General features: G+C 52.2%; 1 protein-coding gene across 2 annotated transcripts in view; it reads left to right on the top strand.

The window, feature by feature from the left end:
- Positions 1–21,878, top strand: part of HPSE2 (heparanase 2 (inactive)) — a 126,314-nt gene that overhangs the window by 91,342 nt on the left and 13,094 nt on the right. Inside the window, exons 6-9 of one of the 2 annotated variants that reach the window (XM_062580009.1) lie at positions 2,349–2,396; positions 12,592–12,685; positions 15,993–16,099; positions 17,296–17,410. In XM_062580009.1, the coding sequence (XP_062435993.1) occupies positions 2,349–2,396; positions 12,592–12,685; positions 15,993–16,099; positions 17,296–17,410 (364 nt within the window). The remainder of the gene's footprint in view (positions 1–2,348; positions 2,397–12,591; positions 12,686–15,992; positions 16,100–17,295; positions 17,411–21,878) is intronic. The other variant, XM_062580010.1, reaches the window with a different exon arrangement.

The raw sequence follows: 21,878 nt of genomic DNA, 5'->3' as shown, positions 1-21,878 counted from the left end.
AGCCTCACCAGGTACTCTCTCCATAGCAATGTTTACAAGACCAACTTTTACCTTTGAGCCTGATAAATTGTGCAAGTCATGTAGAATTTGCACTCTCCTTCTGGGAGCTGCAGTGCAGAGAAACATACAGGGAACGCCCAAGACAGTGCTCAGGCCCACCACAGGGCTATGGGACACATCACAGGTAAGGCCAAAAGGCTTGACTCAACAGTCTGGGCACTGGCAGCATGCACTGGAGAGCCTCGGGTGTCCCATGTGCCAATCCCTCCTCCCTTGCTGCCTCCAGCAAGGCCGACTGGGCTGCTCTTCTCGCAGTCTGCAACTGGTGAAGGACCTTTCATAAAACCACCCTTCTGTCATGGGCCTCCCAGGCCTGACCCTCAAGAGAGACATAAGCTTTTTTGGAAGATGAGTCTGGGAACTGAAATTCATAGCACTGCTGGGCATCAGAATCATGGAGATTCATCAAGGCTACTGTTTTTTACAACATATTATTGTTTTTCTATTTCTAATTGCATCTCTTCCCTCTCTGTCCTCAGGGATTTATTACCTCTGCCTTTGCCAGTGTCCTCTTATGCTTCACAGGGTCCAACTGCCCTTTTGTCCCAGTCTATAATTGACCATCATCATTAATTTGAAATCATAACGATTGTTTCCAAGCTATATATAGCTTGAAGTTTGTGACTCTTGTTTTAGACCTGATTAGAGGCTTGTGTGCCTGAAAGCATGCGGCTCTTCTCTAGCACGTTAGCTGGTCTGAGAAAAGGTTTTGCCTCTCCATACAAACCTTCCCTCTTGTTCCTACAGCAGCATCAGTGTTGCAGGTGGAGGATGCTGCAGGCCACAGCAGAGAGGTGGGCCAAGGCACCCTCTCCTCTGGGCCTGGGGTCTGGGATGTCTGGGAAGGATGTCTGTCCTTCTCCTTTTATCCTTGAGGAAGACCATATTCCTGATTTAAAGCAAGCTCTATCTGTAGATGCTTGGTCACTTTCCTATCTGGGGGAAGATCTAGGTCGCAGGAGCTGCAGCTCTTCTCCTTTGGGGCGGCACGTTCCCATCAGTGCCACTCTTGCCCTTGTGCCCTGACGCAGCGCTCGGTGGAGTCCTGACAACCGTGTGATTAGTGTTGCCCTCCCAGGGTCTCCGTGCATTGAAGGGTAGCCAGAGACAGTACAGCATCGATTACTTTCTCATCATGTTCACTTGATCAAACCAATAGCTCCTGTCACACACATACTTTATAACATCTAAAATGCAACATCAGCTACACTGTGCATGTTATGCTACCGACCAAAAAAAGCATGCCAGTGCTGTTGCTGTGTATCAATGTGTTTTATATCTGTGATCCTAAGTGTCTGTAAGGATATAGCAACTGTTTGTACTTCCTTGCGTAAGTTTGAGTTTTCCAGAGTGTGGTTTGAGTTGCTGGGTCAGGAAGCCATAGAGGGACTCTCTTAGATGTCAGCAAGCCTGTGCCAGAGGCTGCAGTTGTGATGGTTGCACATAGTGCCCAAGCATAAGAATTGCTTTGCTTCTGGTATCAGTGGTGGAAGCAGATACACTTGTGTACCTTCAATTCTAACTCAAAACATGGACCTCTGGAGGAGGTGTATTTTCTTTCAGACAGTTGAGTCACTAGCTACCAGAAGACTTAATGCATATACACAACTCACTAACTGTGTTATGGAAGTGCTGTGGCTATTCCTAAGAATGGGCCAGACCAAAAGCCCACCCCAGTCAGAATCCCATCCATCTCCTAACAGCCAACGGGGCAGCAGAACAAGGCCACAATATTTGTCCAGCTTTCTCCCACTCCCTAATGTTCCTAGGCTTCCTGAGCTACAAGTATCATCTTTGTATCTAAAAGCTTTGCTGTATCTTTTTCACCAAGAATCCTTCCAATCCCTTTCCGGGTCCAGGCAAGAAAGAATTCTACCACCTAAATACACATGATGTCCCCTTTTCAAATGGGCATTTAAGCTTTTTTATTTGATCGGTATTAACAGTCGAGCTGTCGTTTTCATAGAACAAAGTACCTACCCCAAGATCTTGTCCCCGAAATGTTGTTGTGCTCAGAGAACTGTCCCCACCTGCTTAGAGCCTCTGCTGGGAGCTGGATTTCGCCCCCTTGTTTTCAGCTGTGCTTGCAATGAACACTTGTATTAATTACAATTTATGCTTTCCATTTAAGGATATGAAGGTTTAGTTAGAAAGGCTCTGACAATGCCCATGAGCGTGGTGACTGTCTGTGCTGTCTTGTGGCATCAGTTGCTTTAGGCCTTCCCTTGTGCGTATGGACACCTGTGACAACACTGGGCTTATGTGGTTTCTTCCTCTGTTTCCCGTAGGTTCATGAAAGTGGCTGGCAGCACGGTGGATGCTGTTACCTGGCAACAGTAGGTATTCACCCTTCCTTCTACTTTCCAACACAAATGGCTATGCAGCGATAAGACAATGTTTGGAGTGGAGCTAATGCACTGCCTGGGTGTGGAAGGGGGGGACTTCTGCAAGCCGCTTCCTCTGTCCTTGTGCTGCGTTTAAATAGGTAACAGAGACTCTGCTCCTCCCTCTAGAGATGCTTTAACAAATACGGCAGGAGCGGATGTGCTAACCTCGCCCTATAATTGAGATAGGCGCTAAAAATATTGCTGCATGCATGCCTGGCCTGTCAAATTGCAGGAACCAAGAGCTTTTCTCTGAACTACAGAAATCTCCCATCTAGCCGGGAGGGCAGGCAGCCCTCGGTGTTGGCGAGGGTGGTGAGGACAGGGAAGCAGAAAGTCATGTGTGACGGATCTGTGGGGCAACCTGAAAGTCCTGCTGTGTGTGTGGTTCTCTCTTCACCCTGGATTGTGGTCTCCCTGCAACCACTCGCCTGAGGCTAAGCTGATTTAGCCCAGAGAAACAGAGGCTTAGTCCAATGGTAAATGGCAAACCCCACCCCACTTTGCAAGGGTCTAGTACATCCGTAGAGAAGCCGCTATCCTGAGCTGCAGATGGAGCCTCAGGAGCAGATGGGGACAGAAACGGAGAGTAGACATCCAAGATCCAGGCCAGACTGGGGCTGTCAGAGAGATGCTCATACCTGATTTTCCCCCTGGTTCCTATGCATTGACAGAGAGACTTAGGAAGGGTCCTTGTGTCCTGGTAAATGATGACCTTTTGTAGTCCCATCTTCCCAGCGACATCTGAGCCAAAGGACACTATTGCTCTCACCACCTGCCATGAAATACAAGGTGTGCTGTGATACAGAAGAGGCAAAGCATGCTCTGAGCTGGAACATATGTGTGACAAGAACAAGGTGAAGGGAAAGGATTTCTTGTTTTGATGAAAATCCTCACATATACTTTCTCCTCCCATTTTTCCCAATGCACCAGTTTACACACTGCAGCCAGAGCTCAGTTTCCCCACCATGCTGCGGCCATCTGCGGTGGGTGTGCAAGTGCTGTCACGAAGGTGAGGCGGCGTGCAGGCACAGCAGCGGCTGCCAGGATTGACAGAAAGGACTTCTGGGACAGGCAGGGCTCTCTCCTGCCATGGAGAGGACACCTTTCGGAGACAGGCATTCTTTGGAGCAAAATCCACAGTGAGGCTCCTGGTTACCAGAACAAATGGGTGCATTTGCCCTGATGCTGGATTAGACCACCCAAGCCATCTGCCAATCTTGGGCACAGGAGCAGGGGTCTCAGGTCCCAGGTGGGCTCACGTGTGCTGAGCTGGTACTCCACAGGGACCATTGCTGGGTGCTCAGGCTGCTTTCCTAGAGCTTAGCAGGGTGGTGTGTTCAGGCCTCTGCCCTGCTCCATGCACGCAGCCAGGCACCCCCGTTGTCTCTGCCCGGCGGTGCTGGCGGTCCTTTCCTCGGCACTGTGAATCACTGGCCATAGTGCAAGTCTTGAATATGGCGACTCCAGACCATACTTTCTCTCGTAAAGCCCATCTGAAGACCTGAAAATGAAAGAGCTCAGTAGTTTTTAATATACAAGCTATTCTCACAAGTGCACCGAGGGTCTCTGTGTTGGCGTGTTTAACTTGGAGACTTCTGCAAAAGCAACTGTCTGCATCATGGAGTGGTTTGCAGCACCAGACACGACTGGTATTGATCAAGTCCCTCACGCAGGGGAGCACAGCTCGCCTTGCTGTGTCGCAGCGCTGCTTGTCTACACGCTCGACTCTTAGGGCTTCCCCGCCAGGCAGCAGCAGTCTGGTGCGGAAGGGGCAGTTGGGTAGCAGAGCATTTGGAGCATGATTTGTGTTACTTACAGGCTCATGCTGCGCAATGATGATCTATGTCTCAGCTGGGAGTTTGCTTTTCATGATTACACGATGTGCTGATCACACTTACTTAGTCCAGGAATTTGCTTTCTGAAACAGGGCTTGATCACTGGGCCAAGCCCTTGGATGAGTTGAAGGAACAAACTTCCAGGCTTCGTACACGGAATTCATCTTAGTACGCAGGCAGACTGCGCCGCACGGCTGCTTTGAAGCCTTTTGCTGCAGGATCAGCGGAGAGCGCTCCGGTGCGGAGCGGCTGTGCCGAAGCGGTGCTGCGAGTTGAAAGGCTGCGTGCAGCTTCCCACGAGGGACAGCCGAACTGAGGAGCTGCTTGCTGAATCGTTTCCACTGAAATGTCGGAGCTGCTTCTCCCCCCGCCCAGGGATTGCACCCGTGTGCTTTTGTGAGGACTGGCAATGGCCACCGCTTCGGTCTGGGCTTCCGTACTGTTTATGAATAAATATCAAAACAGTGTCTCATCCCTCTGCTCCAAACAGCAAAACAAAACAAAATAAGTTCCTTTGTATCCAAGAAGAAAATTATTAGCAGGAAAGTAAACTGCTGTCTAACTTCCAGTATGAACATTTCTGTTCCAAACCCTTAACGTTCTCCTGGGATATTGGGTATAAATTTGTCAAATCTATTATGCCTTTGAAAAGATTGTGCTTGATCCAGAAAAGAGATTGAGAAGGGAATAGTTTGAAGGGATCTCTATTCTCTGTGTGAAAACGCACAACTCTTCCCTCTTGCCTGAAATATATCAGACAGAGAAGTGACATGGGGTGTAAATAAGCAGGCTTGCCAGCCTTTCCTAGTGTGGTTTCGCTTACATATGTAACTCAGCATGTGTGCCTCCCTCTTCAGAAGTAAGCTCTTGCTGGATAAGGATGTGTGAATGGCTTAGAAATGTCCAGGGAATTTCCACTAGCAGAGGGTGTGGCGGGTAGGACTGACAGTGGCTCGGAAAGTTTTGGCATTTCCCTCATCATTTAGTCTGTTTTGTTGTGTTTGGTTTCGAGTGAATGCTCAGTTTATTGTGGAACCCCCTCAGTCTTTGGATGCAGGTTTCCACAGCTCAGAAATCTTCCCACAGCCGTATTTTTTCTCTAGCTTTGCTCCTAAGCTTGGTGTCCTTGCACATGTGGAAGATCTATTGACTACTTAAGCCAGCAGCCGTGCCTTGATCCTATTCCTGTGCATGTTCTTAGTTTGTATTGATCGTTTTTCACTGCAAAGGGTTGCACAGAACTCTGAGTTTGTTGAGTTTTACAGACAAATCTTTGTGCAATGCTGCATGGGCATGCATGGTATGCTGCTCAAAGTGCTTTTGTTGCGTTAGATTTGGTTTGGATGGCGCCTCCTCTGGCCAAGGCATGCCAAAAGTCCAGGTAGAGATGCTCACAAGGCAATGGCTCTCCGTGCCCCTCTCTTAAGCAGGGAGCAGATTTCCCAAAAGTGCCGGAGAGAGCTGACTGGTGTGCACTTACACGCTGAAGTGCATACCAAGGGTGTGGAGATGCTGTGCTCAGAGCATGGTGTCTTCTGAGGTTGTGCCCAGATGTTGGGGCTTCATGCAAAAATCAGTAGCCAGTCTCCAGTAGAGATAAACCGTGCCAGGCCATGGCTTTGCACACTGCTGGCCATCTCCTGCACTGTCTAATGATGAGGACAGGCCCTGGCAGGGTGGTGGCCCTGGCCACCAGTACAGTCCTAGGTGATGCTTGCACGTGACTAGGGGGCTGGCAGGGACCAGAGACAGTTCTCGCAGGCAGGCTTGGTGGAGACACCCCATTTTGGGGGAGAGCGAGGCATGGCTGTGAGCTGTGCCATGAGCAGCAGAGACCAGTTCTTGGCCATTCATATTTATTGGTTTTAGCCTGCATGCACGGGCACAGAGGAGCCCCTGGTTATTTAGGAGTTTGTTTCATGGACAGAAATACAAAAAACTCCATGGGAAATGCTAAATATTCCTGTATCTGCTCAATTCAGTGGACTGGAGGTGGGCAGTGTCGCTCTGCCGTGCCCACCGGTCTCTCCCACGGGGAGCAGGAAGCATCCTGCCTCCCTCCTCCAGGGAGGAGCAGGGGGTGCCTTGCATCCAGTGCTGCAGGAACAGGCTGCTCCCTCTCTTTGAGGGGGGGAAGGTGCTCAGGGATCGGAGCCAGCTCTGCAGGCAGAGGTGTCTCAGTTTCACAGCTGCAGCAGTCGCCGGGTGTCACGCTGATGGAGGGGATCTGCCTCTCGCCACGTCCCCGGCAGGCGGCTGCTCTAATTCCAAGCAGACTCTCCCTGTAGCAGCAGGCAACAAAGTAGATCCGGAAATTCCTGAGCTTTGGGAAGTTGGCTTTAATGTAATTAACTGCAACAGAAGAAGAGGTCAGATAATAGGGGCAAAGGTTCCTCTTTAAAATGAAAGAGGAAGTAAATGAAACCAGCTGCCCAAGAGCCAGTGCACTGCCTTCATTAAGTATGGTACGATGCTCATGGTCACACATAGCAAACTGTGGCTCTTTCCAGAAAAGCATTACAAAAGCAGCACAAGACCTAGGGGTGACAGGACAGGGACATGAAGCCCAGGGGCCTGGGAGCCTGGCACTGCCTGTCTTTAAATGCTGCTAAGTTGCTGTGTGTGCCTTGGCCTTGGAGCCTGCCCAAGGACAAGGGCACTTCTTACTGGGAGCTGTGCTCAGCCCTGTTTAAGTAGATCCTTTGCAGCAGTTTTTTTTGATATACCAATTCCAGCTCCTTCCTTTGTGCCTCAAGTCTTGTGCTACAGATCCAGCTAGGGGTGGAGACTGGGATTTGCGCTACTGCATTTCCTAGCACTGGCACAAATCTCTGCCATGCCTTGGATGAGCCCTCTCCCTGCTCTGTGCTCTGGCTTGCCCGCCTACAAAGTGACACAGTGATACCTCTTTTTGGAAAATGCACTGATCCTATCATGGGTTTCCTAGTGCATATTCCAATAGAGGTATTTTTTTTAGAAGTAGGATATTCCTTGCTTTGCAAATGGGAGGAAGAGATCTGGCCTTACAATTTTGTGTGTATGCTCCCCAGGACACCTGAAGTGGCTGTACACAGCCATTCCTCTGAGATGTGTATCTCATCTAGGCTTTTGCTAAATCTCCCATTCCCTTGGTTGGTTCTTCTTACATGTCTGCACATTGTCTGCCTACAGAGATAGTGGCATCTCTGCCACTATCAAACAGGGATACTGAGTCAGATCTACATGCAAGTGCCCATATCCAGCACCTCGCATATCAAGAGAAACTGCACAGTCTGTGCCTATGATGGGCATGTTGATTTTTCCTAGGCTTCAGGACCAGCTCTGCTGCTGCACTATATTCAGAGGCTGTGGAAAGCCTGTCAGCCCATGCGGGAGTGGGATAGCTTGTCCCTGATCTAAATGCCCTGCACTGAAATAATTCCTTTCTACCTGACGTGAGACTCACCGCAGACCTTGCTGGCCCCAGACAGCACTCCAGCTCCTGCTAGCAGGTCACTGCACGCTTGTTGCTTGAGCATGGCCATGGCCTCCCACTGCCTGGGCAGTCAAGCAAGGTAGCTGGTGAAGGAGGGACTCGCCTACCCCTCTGCAGAGCCGCGGCTGCCCAGCGACGCCAGTCTGCGCTGGGCACAGTTTGGCCATTTGTCTCCTTTGGCGCTGAGACCCCGTAGGCATCGGGAGAGGAGGATGCAGCTGCCCTTTGGGCCCCAGCTCTGTGCTGCTGCTCGGGGAGGTGTTTGTCCACGCGGGAGCTCTCTGCAGCTGCTGCTGGCTTTTTCAGAAGTTGGAGAGTTGTGGCAGAAGGTTTTTTTTTTTATGTCAAGTGCGCTGAGTCATTGTAAATGTCGGAAAAGCTGTAGTCTTTGCTCCTGGGAATAATCCACCTCTAATGATCTCTTCTCCTGCTTGAAAGATCTGTCAGTTGTGTGAGTCTTGTGTAGATTTCTGTATTTCCTTTACCAACGGTTGAAGTTTTCAACAGGAAGTACCGAGTCTCCATTACAAGCTCTAGAGCTGGAAATGACTTACCGGTTCCTGAATAGTCTGGCACTAAATCAGCAAAACTCTCAGTGCCTTTTTCTTCCTTACTGGCCTTGTACATTTGATCCCATTTTCCCTCTCTCCCAGTTTGGGGATTTTAAAAGTACCCATCTATGTCTAAAAGCTTCCTAGGCAGATCTGTGAGACATCCCTGTTGGTCTTAGAGAAAACTTGTAATTTTCTTCATGCTCTGCTTAAAGACCCAAAGCTGAGGGGTTCCCCTCTTTGCTCCCCGTGGGAGACACGCTATCAACAAAGAGATTTCCTGATATTAAAGCACAATGTTTATTTTTGCCTTTCATCCCTGTGCCGTTTCTCTGGGTTGTTAATGAAGGTGTCAAATAACTGTGATCATGGCGTTGTCCCCAGGCATTTCTGTTCTCTGCAGGGTCTTAAGTGGCTCAGCACAGCGAGCACCTTCCCACACTGGCTCCTCTTAGTTTGTGAGAGACAAGCACAGTGGGGAGGGTGGTTAGTTAGAGTTACTGGTTAAAATAGTAATGTTCCCCTCTGTTTGCAGTAGGGCTGCTAGTCGGAGCACACCTTGTGCTTGAAGAGCTGATGAGGAAGCTCAGCTTGCTTTTGGTGTCTGAAGGGTTTATTCTGGTCTCCGTGATCATATTGGCTTGCACAGACCAGGTGAACCCTGCAGAAAGTCTGTAGTGCTGGAGGAACGATATGTCAACTGACATATCTCTAACTTCACTTTTTTCATTAATACAACCTTCTTTTATGGCCTTTCAGCTAGTTTTCAGCCCAAATGATGGGACTTTTAGTCTACACCAGTCCAAAAGATCTTTTCTGTTCAGTTCTTACGTGCTGTACTGAAATCCAAACATCTGCCATCCCCAGAGTCCATTGCTTTGTAATTTTGTCTTAAAAAGTAATCTCTGCAAACCCCATCACTGCTTGCTGCTTACTGATCTGTTGTCATCTCGGCAGCCAGTGATTCAGTATTATGTAAGAACTGATGATATTCTGAACGCTTCCCAAGTCCCCCTTGGAGATAATCTCTGCCCTTAACATCTTACAGCCAGCGAGGACACACTGGACAGTCTCTTTCATACTTTCTCCTCTTACAAAATGTTAGAGTGAAGCAGAGGTCTGCTAGGCATGATCCTGTGTTTCCACAGCTGGAACTCTGTACCTGGGAGAGGATTTGCAGAGGAGTTGCTTCTGTTTTGGGGCATTTGCAAGTTGAGCCTGCAATTCATTTCTGTTCTGGGCCAGTTAGCCCTGGCATCACTCACCTTTCACTGCAGCTCTGAGCGGCTCCACGCGTATTTAGTCTATTACCTGATTTGTGCATTGGAGCAGTGAGAAGCAAAAGTGCTCTCTGAGCATTTGTAAATGTTGCATGTGTGCTACGCGCTCCGGCTGCGCCTGATTTAGCGTGCGGCGTCCTTTGCGGATGCTCTTGCCCTCACGTGCGTTCATGCACCCAAGCAAATACGCCATGACGACCACTGCAGCTGCTCTCTTCTCTCCCTCTTGCTTTGGGCTTGCTGCCGTGGGTCCTGGGCTTGCTTTTGGTTCACCAACAGCCTTTCTGCCTTTAACAAGGAAACGCTCCTTCTGCCTTTTGTCTGCCATGTTAGACCTGTCTCCGGGAGCGCGCGTGGTACAGCAGTGGGCTTTCCAGTGCTCACTGGGCCCAAGCAGGATGCATGTTAGAAAGAAATCACTCCTGTAAATGAGCTGTAGCTCTGGGAAGGTGAAACTGTCTTTTTTCAGACCACAGGATACCAAGGGATTTCTGAGGGCCTGTCTTTCTCTGTACTGCTTTTCCTACCTCTGTACATGGTGCCTCTCGTCCCCCTCCAAAACCCCAGAATTGTCTGGAGGGTACAGGCCTTAAGGAGAGAAGAGGATCTGTTTTCCATACACTCATCCCAGGAACTAGAAATCCTTTCCTGCTCAGAGCCCAGGGTGCCACAGACCCCATCAGCTCTCCTGGGACTCGTGGCAGGCTCTTGGCACCCTGCGAGGGTCTCTGCCCACCTTCCCCATGCACAGAGGCAGGGCACCGGCTGTGTGCAGCCTGGTGTTCCCTCTCCCCTGGACATATATACCTGTCTGCAGCAGCATCTGTTTCCCTCTCAAGCCCATGCAGCACTGAAAAAGCCTTGTTGGACTCTTCTGTATCAAATTCCATGTTATTAGCAGTGAGGCAATCTCTTTTCTAGACTATTTTTGCAGCGCTAGTGCCGAAGATGGTAGGGCAGCTTGCAGAAACCCTCTGGTTCTGAGAGCAGCAAAGAGATTTCCCTGCTGCACCCCAGTGTGCCCCAAAGGGCCCAAGGGGCCACTATATATTCTATAGGGATTGTGCTTTGTTGCCTCCTTCCTGAGACCTCCTGCACCCTGAGTGTACTAGCACCTCTGGGTGCAGTAAAGGAGAAGGGTCTGTGTAGCTCTGCTAACTCAGGGTAACCAGCCTCCTCCACTGCTGCCAAACAGGCAGGATGCAGCTCCAGAGAGGGATCGGAGGCAGCAGCCCAGACTGGCAGCCCACCCGGAGCTGCTGCCGTTCCCGTGCCACCTACAGCAACCCAGCACCAGCATGGCTGCGGCACACTCCAGGATTTGCTGTGTCGAGCGGCTGATATACGCTGGAGATCTGCAGGGAAGAGGGTCAGAAAGTTGCTGTTGCAAAACTCACTTATTGGCCAGATGGATGTTTCTGGGTTATGTCAGTGCGTGCTTCGGCAGAAGCCTTGGTGTCCCTGTACGGCTGGAAGGACACTCTGGGAGATCTGCAAGGGATGCTGCTATTCCCTGCGTGGCGTCAGAGGTGCTGGTCCCAGACACTTCTTCAGGAGGAGTTGTGCGGGATTACCTCCAAACACAGGCTATTTGGACTCTGCGACAGACAACTTCACCTAATGTCCTCGAGCCAGGAGACAGTATTCAGGCATTTCAAAGCCTTCCTCCCACACTTAGAGACAGATGATTCAAATTATGATTGGCAGCACTATAGCTGTGTTTTATATAAGCAAGCACGTGGAGCGCAGGAGTCAGCCCTCTGTGTGGGAAACTGTCTATGGCATTTCCATGGCAGAAATAATTTCTGCGAGAGCAGGGCTTCCCCTGCTGCACTGGCTGTGGGGAATGCAGGTATAGGACACAGGCACTTCTCTAGGCAAGGATTTGGTTGTGGATGTTTTGCAGGAATGAGGAAGGGGCAGGTTGTGCTGGGAGCAGGGCTTGCTCCTCAGTGTGCTACAATCCCCATGTTAAACTGTAATCCCCAGTTATCCCCATGGCCGGGGATGCGGTGCAGCTCTGATGATCTCCAGGAGCAGCCTCAGCCTCCCCCATCCTATTGCAGGTGTGTTCTGCATTGCCTGGGCCAGAGACAGACAATTTTCAGAGTGTCTCAGAGGCTGTTCCACTGCTGGGGATCCTTCCCCTCCTTGGTGTCTGTGGCATGCCTCCTTTGGCTAAAGGGCCCTTCATTTAAGGCATTAGATGATACTGGCTCCCAGGATGAATGGCTTCTCCGCATTTGCAAAACAGGGTGTCCCTAATGCAGGCGATAAGCCAGGAGCCCCTTTGCAGCTTGTTGCAGACTGCAGGCGGCAGCCAAGTGGCGCACGCACCCTCCGGGGTGCATGGTGTGCATACCCGTAGGAGCAAAGGGCACCCTGTGCCGGGCCACTCGGCAGCCCTGGCCACTGTTGGCTCTCTGTGGTGGGTAGCTGATCTTTAGGGGAGCTGGAGGATAGAGCACAGCCCCACAGGAGGAGCCTGCCAGCTCCCGGGCTCACACTGCGTAGCTGCTGCATTTAGCATCCACGGTCCCCTCTGCCCTGGGGAGCTGCTGCCTGGCTCGAGTAGCCAAGAGTTGCCTTGTCATTGAGGTTGAGCCCTGCTGTCACACACAGCAGGTCCCTTTCCGTGGGGTTGAACACGAGATGGCCAGCAAAGCCTCAGTGGGTCGTGTTTCACTCCTGGCTTTTTGCATTTTGCTCCCAAGATTGCTTTTCCTCCAACGGTAATGAAGCAAGGGCAAAGCTTCTGGGGCCTTCTACAGTGTGGGCGCTCAGTGTTTAGGTTTAGTCCACCTCCCTCTGCATTTCTCTCATGGACACAACGGAGCTGCTGGACACAGCCATGGCCAGAGAGCCAGGCCTGGGGAAGGCACAAGGAGGCCCATGCAAAGCAGAAGGAGGAGGAGACCTGGGACAGCAGTGGGACATGAAGGTGTGGGCTGGGGTAGAGCTACTCCTAGCTATCTGATTCTTGCCTTCTTATTTTCATTCCAGTTACTACATTGATGGCCGAGTGGCCAAAGTGACGGACTTCCTGAAAACGCGCCTGTTAGACACGCTCTCTGACCAGATCAGGAAAATCCAGAAAGTGCGTGAGTGCAAAGGGTCTGTGAGGGGTAAGCAAGGTTCGCCCAGCTCACCAAGGGGGCTGGCCACCAGACCGGCTTCACTGGGGGCTTGGATGTGCTTACAGGGGAGCTGGTGTGAGCAGGACTAGGGGCTGAAAAGGTGGCATGGACCATGCTGCAGGCACAGCTGTGATGGGAGAGCTTGCAAAGGAGATCTACTGCTGGGGATGGGTGGGCTCCCAGCTTCCTTCTCAAATGCTCTCAAGGATGGGAATAAAGCCCTGGCAGCACTACTGTTGGCCCCAGGTGTGCAACACCACCGGTGGTCGGTGGGAAGGGGAGTAGCTCTGGTCACTGGGCTCCAGCGGAGCTGGAGAGGCCATAGAGGTGTGTGGGGATGACTGCACAGGCACATCCCCAGGGTGACCAGGTCTGTAGGGCAAAGTGTGGACACGGTTGGGCAAAACCTCTCCAGAGGAGCCCACTCTTGCAAGTCTCCCCTCTGCTCCTGCGGGGAGCATGAAAAGTGTGTGTTTTCCATAACCAACTCAGTTGGAAGAGGAGAGGAGAAGAGGGAACAACCAGGAGGTACTAAACAGGCCAGAATGCTGCCAGTGCTTTGCCCGCTCAGGGGAGGTTTCATAATGCAAAATGTTAGAGCAGGGGAGCTAGGAGTGACCATCAACTGACCATAAAATGATCTGAGAGAGTAGGACCTGAGCACAGACTGGGCAAAATGTTGGCATTCAGCTGTGATGAAAATGCATGTTTTGTGGGGAAGGCAATCACGGGAGGTTTTCAGTGGCCTTCTGCTTGCCCTGCTCTCCACCAGTGCCTAAAATGTTACTTGCAGAGTTGTGACTGTTGCAATTCCAGGGTGATTTTTGCTAGCACAGAATCATGATCATTCTGAACAACTGTTTTTTCTTTTTTTTTTCCTCCCGATGATCATGTTTTGACTGTGTTATAAAACCCAGCTGTTGTTCGCTTGCTCTGTCGGAGCCTACAGCACCGCCTGGCTAGCACAGCGCTCGGAGAGCATTCCCGTCCCTGCTGGTCGGGCAGACGAGGCTGGAGCTTGTAATGACTGCGTAGGAAATGGGGGCTCTGCAGGATCCTCATGCTTCTACTGATTCGGGGTCAGGGCTGCGGCCCAGCCTGCGCAATTGTCACTCCCACAAAAAATAAGAAGCACCTATAAGGCAGGAAATCTTTAGGGACTGGAGGATGCATCTGCCTGTCTGTCTTGTCTAGGTTTTTGTACCATACCAGTCACCACAATGTCTTACTGTTGCAGTTCCTGCAGGGAGAAGCTGTAGGATGAATAAACAACCTAAAGAGGCCCCAGGAAAGGGGATGTGAGGGTCTGCAGAGCAAAACCGGGGGAGAGCATCCGCTTGCCGAGTCCTCTAGCGCAAGCTGGGAATCATCCACGCATGCTCCCAGCACTGGAAGGCATCGCGGGGTGGCCAGCGGGATCAGCGCGGGGGCAAGAGAGGGAGTCCGTCTGGCCTTTATCCTGCCAGAGGGACGTAACTGAGCCGAAAGCAGCAGCGCCGGTCACACCGACACTACTGAGCTGCCTTCTGGCGAGGGGACAGCGCACAGTCTGCCCAAGGGCAGATGCAGCGGAGGGCTCACCACCTTCTGGCCAAGGAGGGACCATAACGTGCCCACAGTAGGGCAGCGTGGGAAGCGTTTGCCATGCCCGCCGTGGTCTGTGGGATGGGCACGGCCAGGCAGGTCAGGGCACGAGGACTCCCTGGACTTTGTCCAGTCGTCACAGGCAGCAAGCAGATGCCCTGCGCAACGGTGTGCGGTGCCATCGTGCCTGCAGAACAGGAGCTGGTTTGCACAGCGTGGGAGCCTTGGCAGCGCCATGGGGCCCAGGGGGGAACCTCCGGAGAATGCCAGTGTGGCTGAGCAAAAGCACAGCGCTGGGTGCTAATAGCCTCCAGCTTGGCTTTGAGTATGTGCATCCTGCCGGGGCTGATTAGAGCAGCTGGGCTTGTCCACTTCCCTGTTTTATTGCTTCCTCTCTGACTGAGGAAGGTGGCGGGCTTAGATAATTATAGGCAGGATGCCAACACCTCTGGGGCTTCAGGCAGGGATGTCGGCTCTCTCAGGCTGTGAGTGGGAGGCAGCCCAGAGCTGGCGTATTTAACATCTTTGAGGGATCCCAGTCCATCCAGCACATTCCAGTGTCCTGCACTAATGGGGCAGGATCCATCAGGCTGCGCAGAGTGCTCCCTGGGCCGCAGGGCTTGCAGACATCTGCTTGCCGAAGCTCTGAGCCCAGCCGGCAGTAGCAGGAGAGCTGGAGAGAAGGTCCTTTGTATGGCGCCAGGGTTTGCTTGCCTTGAGAAAGGGCAGCTCCCGCCGTCCAAGCCCTCCTGCCATGCCTGGTCACTCCCAGAGGCTTGTGTGGTCCATCAGAGTCCTTCAGGTGGAGGCCAAGGGGCAAGGCAGCGTGCTTGCACGTGTATGTCCTAGTGGTGACAAGGAGCCAGCAAGGCAGACCCTGCCCAGGTGTCATGCTGGCTCTGCCCATGTCTCAGGATTTGCACTGCTCTCTCCTCTGGTTCCTGATGTGCCTTCTAAGTTGTTCTAGGGCACCTCTGCACTTCTCGAGTCCCTTTTGCTTTTCTGCTGTGGCCACAACTCCAGAAGATGGAAAGCAAACTTGTGCCAGAGGCAGGAGAGATTGCAGAACAGTGTCCTGCCACCAAGACACCATTAGGGCAAGCAACTGGCCATGCCAGGGCAGGGAGCCCTGCGCAGTACCAGGGGCAGGCAGGCACTGGCCACCCTGGAGCTCCCCGGTAAAGGACATGCCTCACAAGCCTGTATGGCCAGCACTGCAGCCTCCCGGCAAGTTGCACAAAACAGGAGATGGCTGGCTTGGCTTTAGATCACATTTTCATAAGTTTGAGGAGGAAGAAGCTCTTCCACGAAGGGCAGGTATCAGCCCTGCCAGCAGATCCCCGCCCCTGCTGGGTCACCAGCTGGACCCAAGCAGGGTCTACAAGGGTACAAAAAGTGCCACGTACCTTGCCTCGCCAGCCAAGCTCACAGGGAAGAAACCCTTGGCCCTGTGTGGCAGAGAGGCCTGGGCTTGTGGCACAGTGGTGGTATCTGAATGACCGATAAAATTACACTCCACAGTAGGGCTGGGATGGATGCTTGATAAGCAGTCGGATTGTGGCTGGCTGGTTGCTCAGGTCACCTGCTGCTACAAGCTCTCCGCTGGCCAGAAGATCGCGGTGAGCGGCACTCATCGCCTGGCATGGGAGTGAAGCCTGTTCATTGCTCTTGTCTTACGCACAGGTAGTGAACACATATGCACCTGGGAAGAAGATCTGGCTGGAAGGTGTTGGAGCTACCTCAGCCGGAGGCATGAATAACCTCTCCGATTCCTATGCCGCTGGGTTCCTGTGAGTCATGCTGGCACTCGGGAGCAATAACTGCATGGACTCTGCAGGCAGTGTGCTGCAAACTGCACAAAACAGCTGTCTGCCTAGATATCAGCACTTACAACCGCTGTGGTACCCCTTTGGTACACCACTAGCAGCCTGGGGCACGGTTATTGTCTCTGTAGCATCCGTATTACCTACCCTCAGCTTTGCTTTTCTCTAGATGATGTGGTCTCTGGCCAAAGAAGTAGAGTAAGCATATGACTACTCCCAGTCCCACACGGCATGTGCATCAAAGCAGAGGTGTGACCAAAGCAGGATCAAAGAGGCTGTTGACAGTGGATTTTGGCCCTTGTGTTCCTGATGAGCCTGCCTCACTCAGGAAGTTCAGCAATGCCCATGCTCTTGTCCTCGCTTAAAGTTTTTCTTTCAGGCTGCGGCCACAGCTCCTCTGGTGTTTCAGGCTCTCCCTCCCTTGCTGGGCATTTGTGCCTCTGTAGGATGTAGGGCCCAGCAAAGTGCTTGACAGGACTCTGGTCTGGAAACCATTTTCTCTCCTCCTTATACACCACAACTATTCCTGATTCCTGGGGCATGTCTAATGGTGCAGCCCGGTAGCATGCAGATCCTGCTGCAAAACCCCCATCTGTATCTTCAGAGCTAGCTGTAATCACGAGAGATTGAGAAAGATTATCCACACTTTGGAGCGAGGAGTAGGAACGTGCCTGAGGATATCTGGGATGTGGCAGGCTGAGGTTGCTGAAGACATTGCAGAGAGGGTGTGCAGCGAGAGAATGGTCGGGTCCCCTTCTTGGTGAAACGGCGAGCCTGGGTGAAGGGCTGGCAGGCTGTGGAGGGCGAGGGGCGCACAAGGCTCGGGGCACAGGAGAGTGACGCCGGGGCTGCGCACAGGAGGGCTCGGGTGTGCAGTGAGGACGTGCAGGCTGGGACACAGAGCAGGCAGGGGTGGCTGTAGAGGGAGGCACGTAGGCTTGGTGTGGAGGAATCTGACAGGGGAAGGGGTGGCCAGCAGCTGCTTAACGACTGGTTAAAAAAGCCATTTGAAGGCTTTGGCTCGCTTGCTGTGGAGCACAGTCAGATCTGGTGTGCCAGCAGCTGCGTGCTCAAGGTCCGAGCACCTGTATGCTTTGGGCAGGCAAGTGCCGGGGTCTGGCAGCGCCCCGCGGCACCGTGACTCAGCTCTCTCCGGGCTCCAGGTGGCTGAACACGCTGGGCTTGCTGGCCAGCCAGGGCATTGACGTGGTGGTGCGGCACTCCTTCCTTGACCACGGGCACAACCATCTCGTGGACCAGAACTTCAACCCTCTGCCGGTAGGTCTGCCTGGGGGCGTGGGTACTCGCACTGACCATCGCGTGCCTCTTCTCTCTGCTGGTTTTCCAGGGGTGGGTTTTTCGCTTTTCTGCTTACAGCAAAATGTGCTGCCTTTGTCCCTGACCCATTTCACAGACACTTGGCTTCACCACAAAAATAATCCTGCGCACAGTTGAGAATCCACTTCTCCTTGTGGCCTGTTTGAACTCGGCTTGAAAATGAATTTTTCCAGATCTGTTTCTTTCAATGTTAATAGGAGACATTAGTTAATCAAACACAACATGTTGAAGGCAGATGGGAGAGCATTACCTCTGTAGCTGAGGCTTTATGTAAGCAAGAGTAGTAGTACCAGGGGCTCGGTAGCACCGGGTGGAGGGTGACACCACCAAAGTGGTGCCAATGAGGCAGAGGGCCACACAGCACAGTCCTTGGAGGGGCTGTATGCAAGGGCAAGCCCAGGAGGCAGCTCCAAGCAAGGGTTTAGAGCCAGGAGGAGAGGGGACATTGCAGGAGCATGCTACCAGGCAGGCAGCAGATTGCTGGTGGTGCACTGGCCTGGGGCAAGTAACGCTGGAGCCTTGGTGCCTATCTGCAGGTTTCTAGAAACCAAAGTGAAAGTCACTCAGAGCTTCACGCAGAGCAGCAAACCTCATCCATGCACCACAGCATCCCTCCTGCTTCAAAAAGTCCCGGGCAGCTGGGTCTTCCAGCATGTGGGGCATGCTAATAAAGAAACGGTATGTAGAACTGCTTTAAAGTTGCAGGTTTCCTTTTCATCTTTTGTTTTTGGTCTAGTAAACTCTCCACCTTGTAAGTGGAGAACTTGGCTGAGCAGAGGGGTGCTCTGCATCTCTCCTAGAAGGAATTTGCAGGGGCAGTCCAGGGCAGCGACCTGGCAGACACTGCCAGCCTGTCCGGGAGTGTGTAATGGAGATCTGGGAATCATAAGGGGAGCCACGTCAGAGAGGTATGCATCTGATAAGGCAACCATGGGAGTAAAAAAATGGATTTTTACATTGTCCTGGGATCTTGAGGAGTAACTGCAAGGGGTCAGAGCTGCAGGGAGTTGCGTTTCACCCTTGTCCCCTACGTACTCAGCTAGGGAAAACAGCACCCCTGTGATGTGACAGCATCTTTGAGTGTCAGAGAAAGACATGGGAGGTGTCTCCAATACTAGGTTTGCTTTAACCCTCCCAGCACTGCCTTGTGAGTGGCTTCAGAGACAAATTCCTAGGCAGGAGTAGGTGGTTCCCTGCTCGTGCTTCTCCAGGCTTCCTCGGACAGCCAAGCAGCCACCCTCTAGGGAGCCTGGGCTGCTCTGTAGGCACCCCTCTGCAAATAAAGCCCTAGACTACAAGGTCCTGGGCCAACAGCAGTTTGGAGAGCCTTGAACCTCTTGTGAAATGTATCTGAGCAAATGCTTGATGGATTTCTTCTGAAGAGCCAGTTCCTCTGGCCAAGCCACATCCCCCCGATCTCCAGAGGTTTGCGGCCTTCTCAGGTTCCTCCTCGGTCCAGCTAGTGTAGCCCAGACCGTTACTGCAGTGAGAGTGGGGGCAGCCGGTGGTGGGTGGCCCCTGGCCAGCTCTCCCAGCAGTGCGGGCTGTACCTGCCACTAAGTCCTCCACAAAGTGCTTGGAGCAGGCATGGAGTTATGAGCAGGACTGAGGCCAGGGTAGGAGGTCCAGGAATAAACCTGGACTGTTAAAGACAATCATGGTCTTTAAAATGGATTTCACTGTTGTTTTAAAGATAATTCTTCTAATAAATTAGACACTACCCCCTCTCATAACCGTTTCCTCACTCTCCCACATGCTTCAGCGTTGATTTGTTTCCCATGTTCTAATATCATGTTCCTGCTCAAACGCTAATGTGTGCTTTTAAAACCCATTTCTCTCCCCTCCTGTGGTTTAAAAGAGCCATGGGCAGGTGCAAATTGCTGGAGGGTTTAAAAGCTCCAAACATGAAAAAGCCCAGCAAGACCAGACCGTGACCTGGTTGGAGGTGTAGCGGCCGCTCTTTTCCCGTGGGAGCTATCAGCGAGATGAAAGCCGCTGAATGTACCTGTGCGGGGTCGCTGCGCTGTGAAACCCAATCTGCTCGTTAGCTGCCACGACAAAGACTTTTCCACATGCGGCCTGGGCGCGAGTCAGCTGGCTGCTGAGAGAAGGGCCGCGGCGCTGCCGGATCAATCGCTGCTCCAGCTGGCAGCTTGTCAGGGAGCCGGGAGCCGGGACGGGGCTCGCCGCCGGAGCCTTGCCGCTCCCCCTCCCGGGCCACCGCTGGGCCGCGCTCCTCGGAGAAGAGGACAGCGTGCTTCGGGCTCGCAGAGGCGAGCTGAAGCAGGTCCTCCTAGAGCCGTGCCCGTAGGTGCTGCTCCCGGGACGCTGGGCTTTCCCCGTCCACGGAGAGCGCCGCCATGCAGATGCAGACCTCCATCCCTTTGCTTCCCACGTAAAACCAAGTGATTTGTAGTCGGTCAGTGTTTGAGCACTACGCCGCTGCCGCAGGAGCTCCCCTTTACGCTCCTCAAGTTGGGCCCCTCGGGTGCTGCTGCTTTTGCACGCTTTAGCACCGTCTCTGTTACGGCATGCTGCAGCGGCTGCCATAGGGAAGCTCATAAAACGTGGCGTGCGCTATCTGTTTGGGGGGACGGGAATGCAGATAACAGGGGTTGCTCGGAGGGCATTGCTGTGGGAGTCGCTGCTTCTAAATCGCCGCGTTGCTTCAGCCTCTCCCCCAGGAGTGCAGTGTCGTGGGGCAGGGGGAGGCTGTTATGTAAAGGGAAAGGAACAGAAAAATAATTGCACGGCGCTATTTATAGCAGAGTGATTCCTGCTGTCGTGGGCCATGCTGCGAACCTGGGAGAAATATTGGAGAGTCAGGCGGGCAGAGCGCAAGGCTTGCTCTCCGGCTGCGCTTGGGCTGCTCCGGGGGAGCAGCTGGGGAAGCAGACCTGGCCAGCCGGGGGACAGCTTGTTTTGAGCCTTGACCTGAAAATAGACTTCTAAACCCTGGCCACTTTGGTGGGATATGCAAGAGGAAGTGGGAGTAACAGCTTGCAGGCAAAGGTGGAGTTAAGCTCTGGCAGGCGAGGTTTAAGCTGATCCCCTGCCTGTCCCCAGCGCTGCGACCCGCAGCTGCACTGCAACGGCAAAAACGGTGTGATGCCGCATGGTTCCTGGCGCGCTTTCTGGTGAGGGCAGTGCGGTGGAGAAGCAGTAGTGCCACAGATTAAAATTAAAGAAGTGCTCAAATTTCTGCTGCGCTTTATACACGCAGCTATCTTACAAGCTAAGCAGTGTCTTGGAGCTTTTGGGGCGTCTTGCAAGGGACGTGGCCTCTGTGCCCACATGCAAGCCTTTTACTGTGTGATGATGGGAGCAGCTCCGGATGCCCATCCTGGCCGCCAGAATTGCCCTCCTCCGCAGGGTGCAGATCCGAGGAATAGGTTTCTCTTGCTGGACTAATGGGGAGCAATGTAGGAGAAACTGCGCCAATGTGATGTTCTCTGGCCTGGGCATGGACTAAGTCAGACTGGGGAGTGTAAGTGCTGCTGCCAACCTTAATGCAATTAATCTCAAGTGTTTTAATGCCTCATTATATGGAAGCAAATTTTTCATGTATTGGTGGAGTGATTTTTCTCCTTGAGCAGTTAGGGCAGCCAGTTGTGTAATAGTTGAAACTTTACTGCATGATGTGTGTTTGAGAAGCCCTTCAAAAAAAAAGAATCTCTGCCACATGAGTCGGTCTGCCTAAACCATCTGCAATATGTGTGGAAATGGGGAGTGCGAGAAATGAGGGGAGAAGAAGCATTGATAGTCACCTTTCAGAGGGCATTTGAAATTCCCAGCCAGCTTTTGGTAGGTATAAGCTCATTTTGGGCATGTTGTGTACGTAGTACATGTCCCCCAGAGCTTAGTATCATTCTGAAACAGTCCAGAATGATGCGATTCTTTTATTTTATTAGAGAGCCTCCCCGGTATGTGTGAGCTCTCTCTTCAGATTGTTTGACTATGTTAAACGCCTTTTTAAATGAGCTTCCACCTGGCACTGCCTTTTTTTATTATCCACCCTTGATAGTGATTTCTGCTCCCTTAATGCACAGGGAAAAGGACTGTGAGGATATACCTGCATGTGGAAAAACTCAGGCTTGTTTCTAGGCAGGGCCAGAGCAACACAAACCCAAGCAAAAGTCAAAGCTGAAACCCATACTTACATCTGATAACTGTGGGTCCTCTTGGACCATCTCCTGCCAGATAGACTGTAGATGGTGAGACACTTGGTTTCTCCAGTATTAGGTAGGTACTAAAACTTCCTTTCCACAGCTAAGTTTAACAAGTGATATATGGGGGTCTGAAAAAGGCCCAGAAGGATCAAAGGCTGAGGTGATGGCAGAGCATGTTTTCTCAGCTGTGGCAGTGAAAGACAGTATAATGTTGTATGTGAACTGAAGGCATCCTTGAG

The sequence above is a fragment of the Rhea pennata genome, chromosome 7, assembly GCF_028389875.1.
Source record: "Rhea pennata isolate bPtePen1 chromosome 7, bPtePen1.pri, whole genome shotgun sequence".
Lineage (NCBI taxonomy): Eukaryota > Metazoa > Chordata > Aves > Rheiformes > Rheidae > Rhea > Rhea pennata.
Note: the sequence above shows the minus strand (reverse complement) of the source record. Positions and strands in the feature narration are given on the sequence as shown.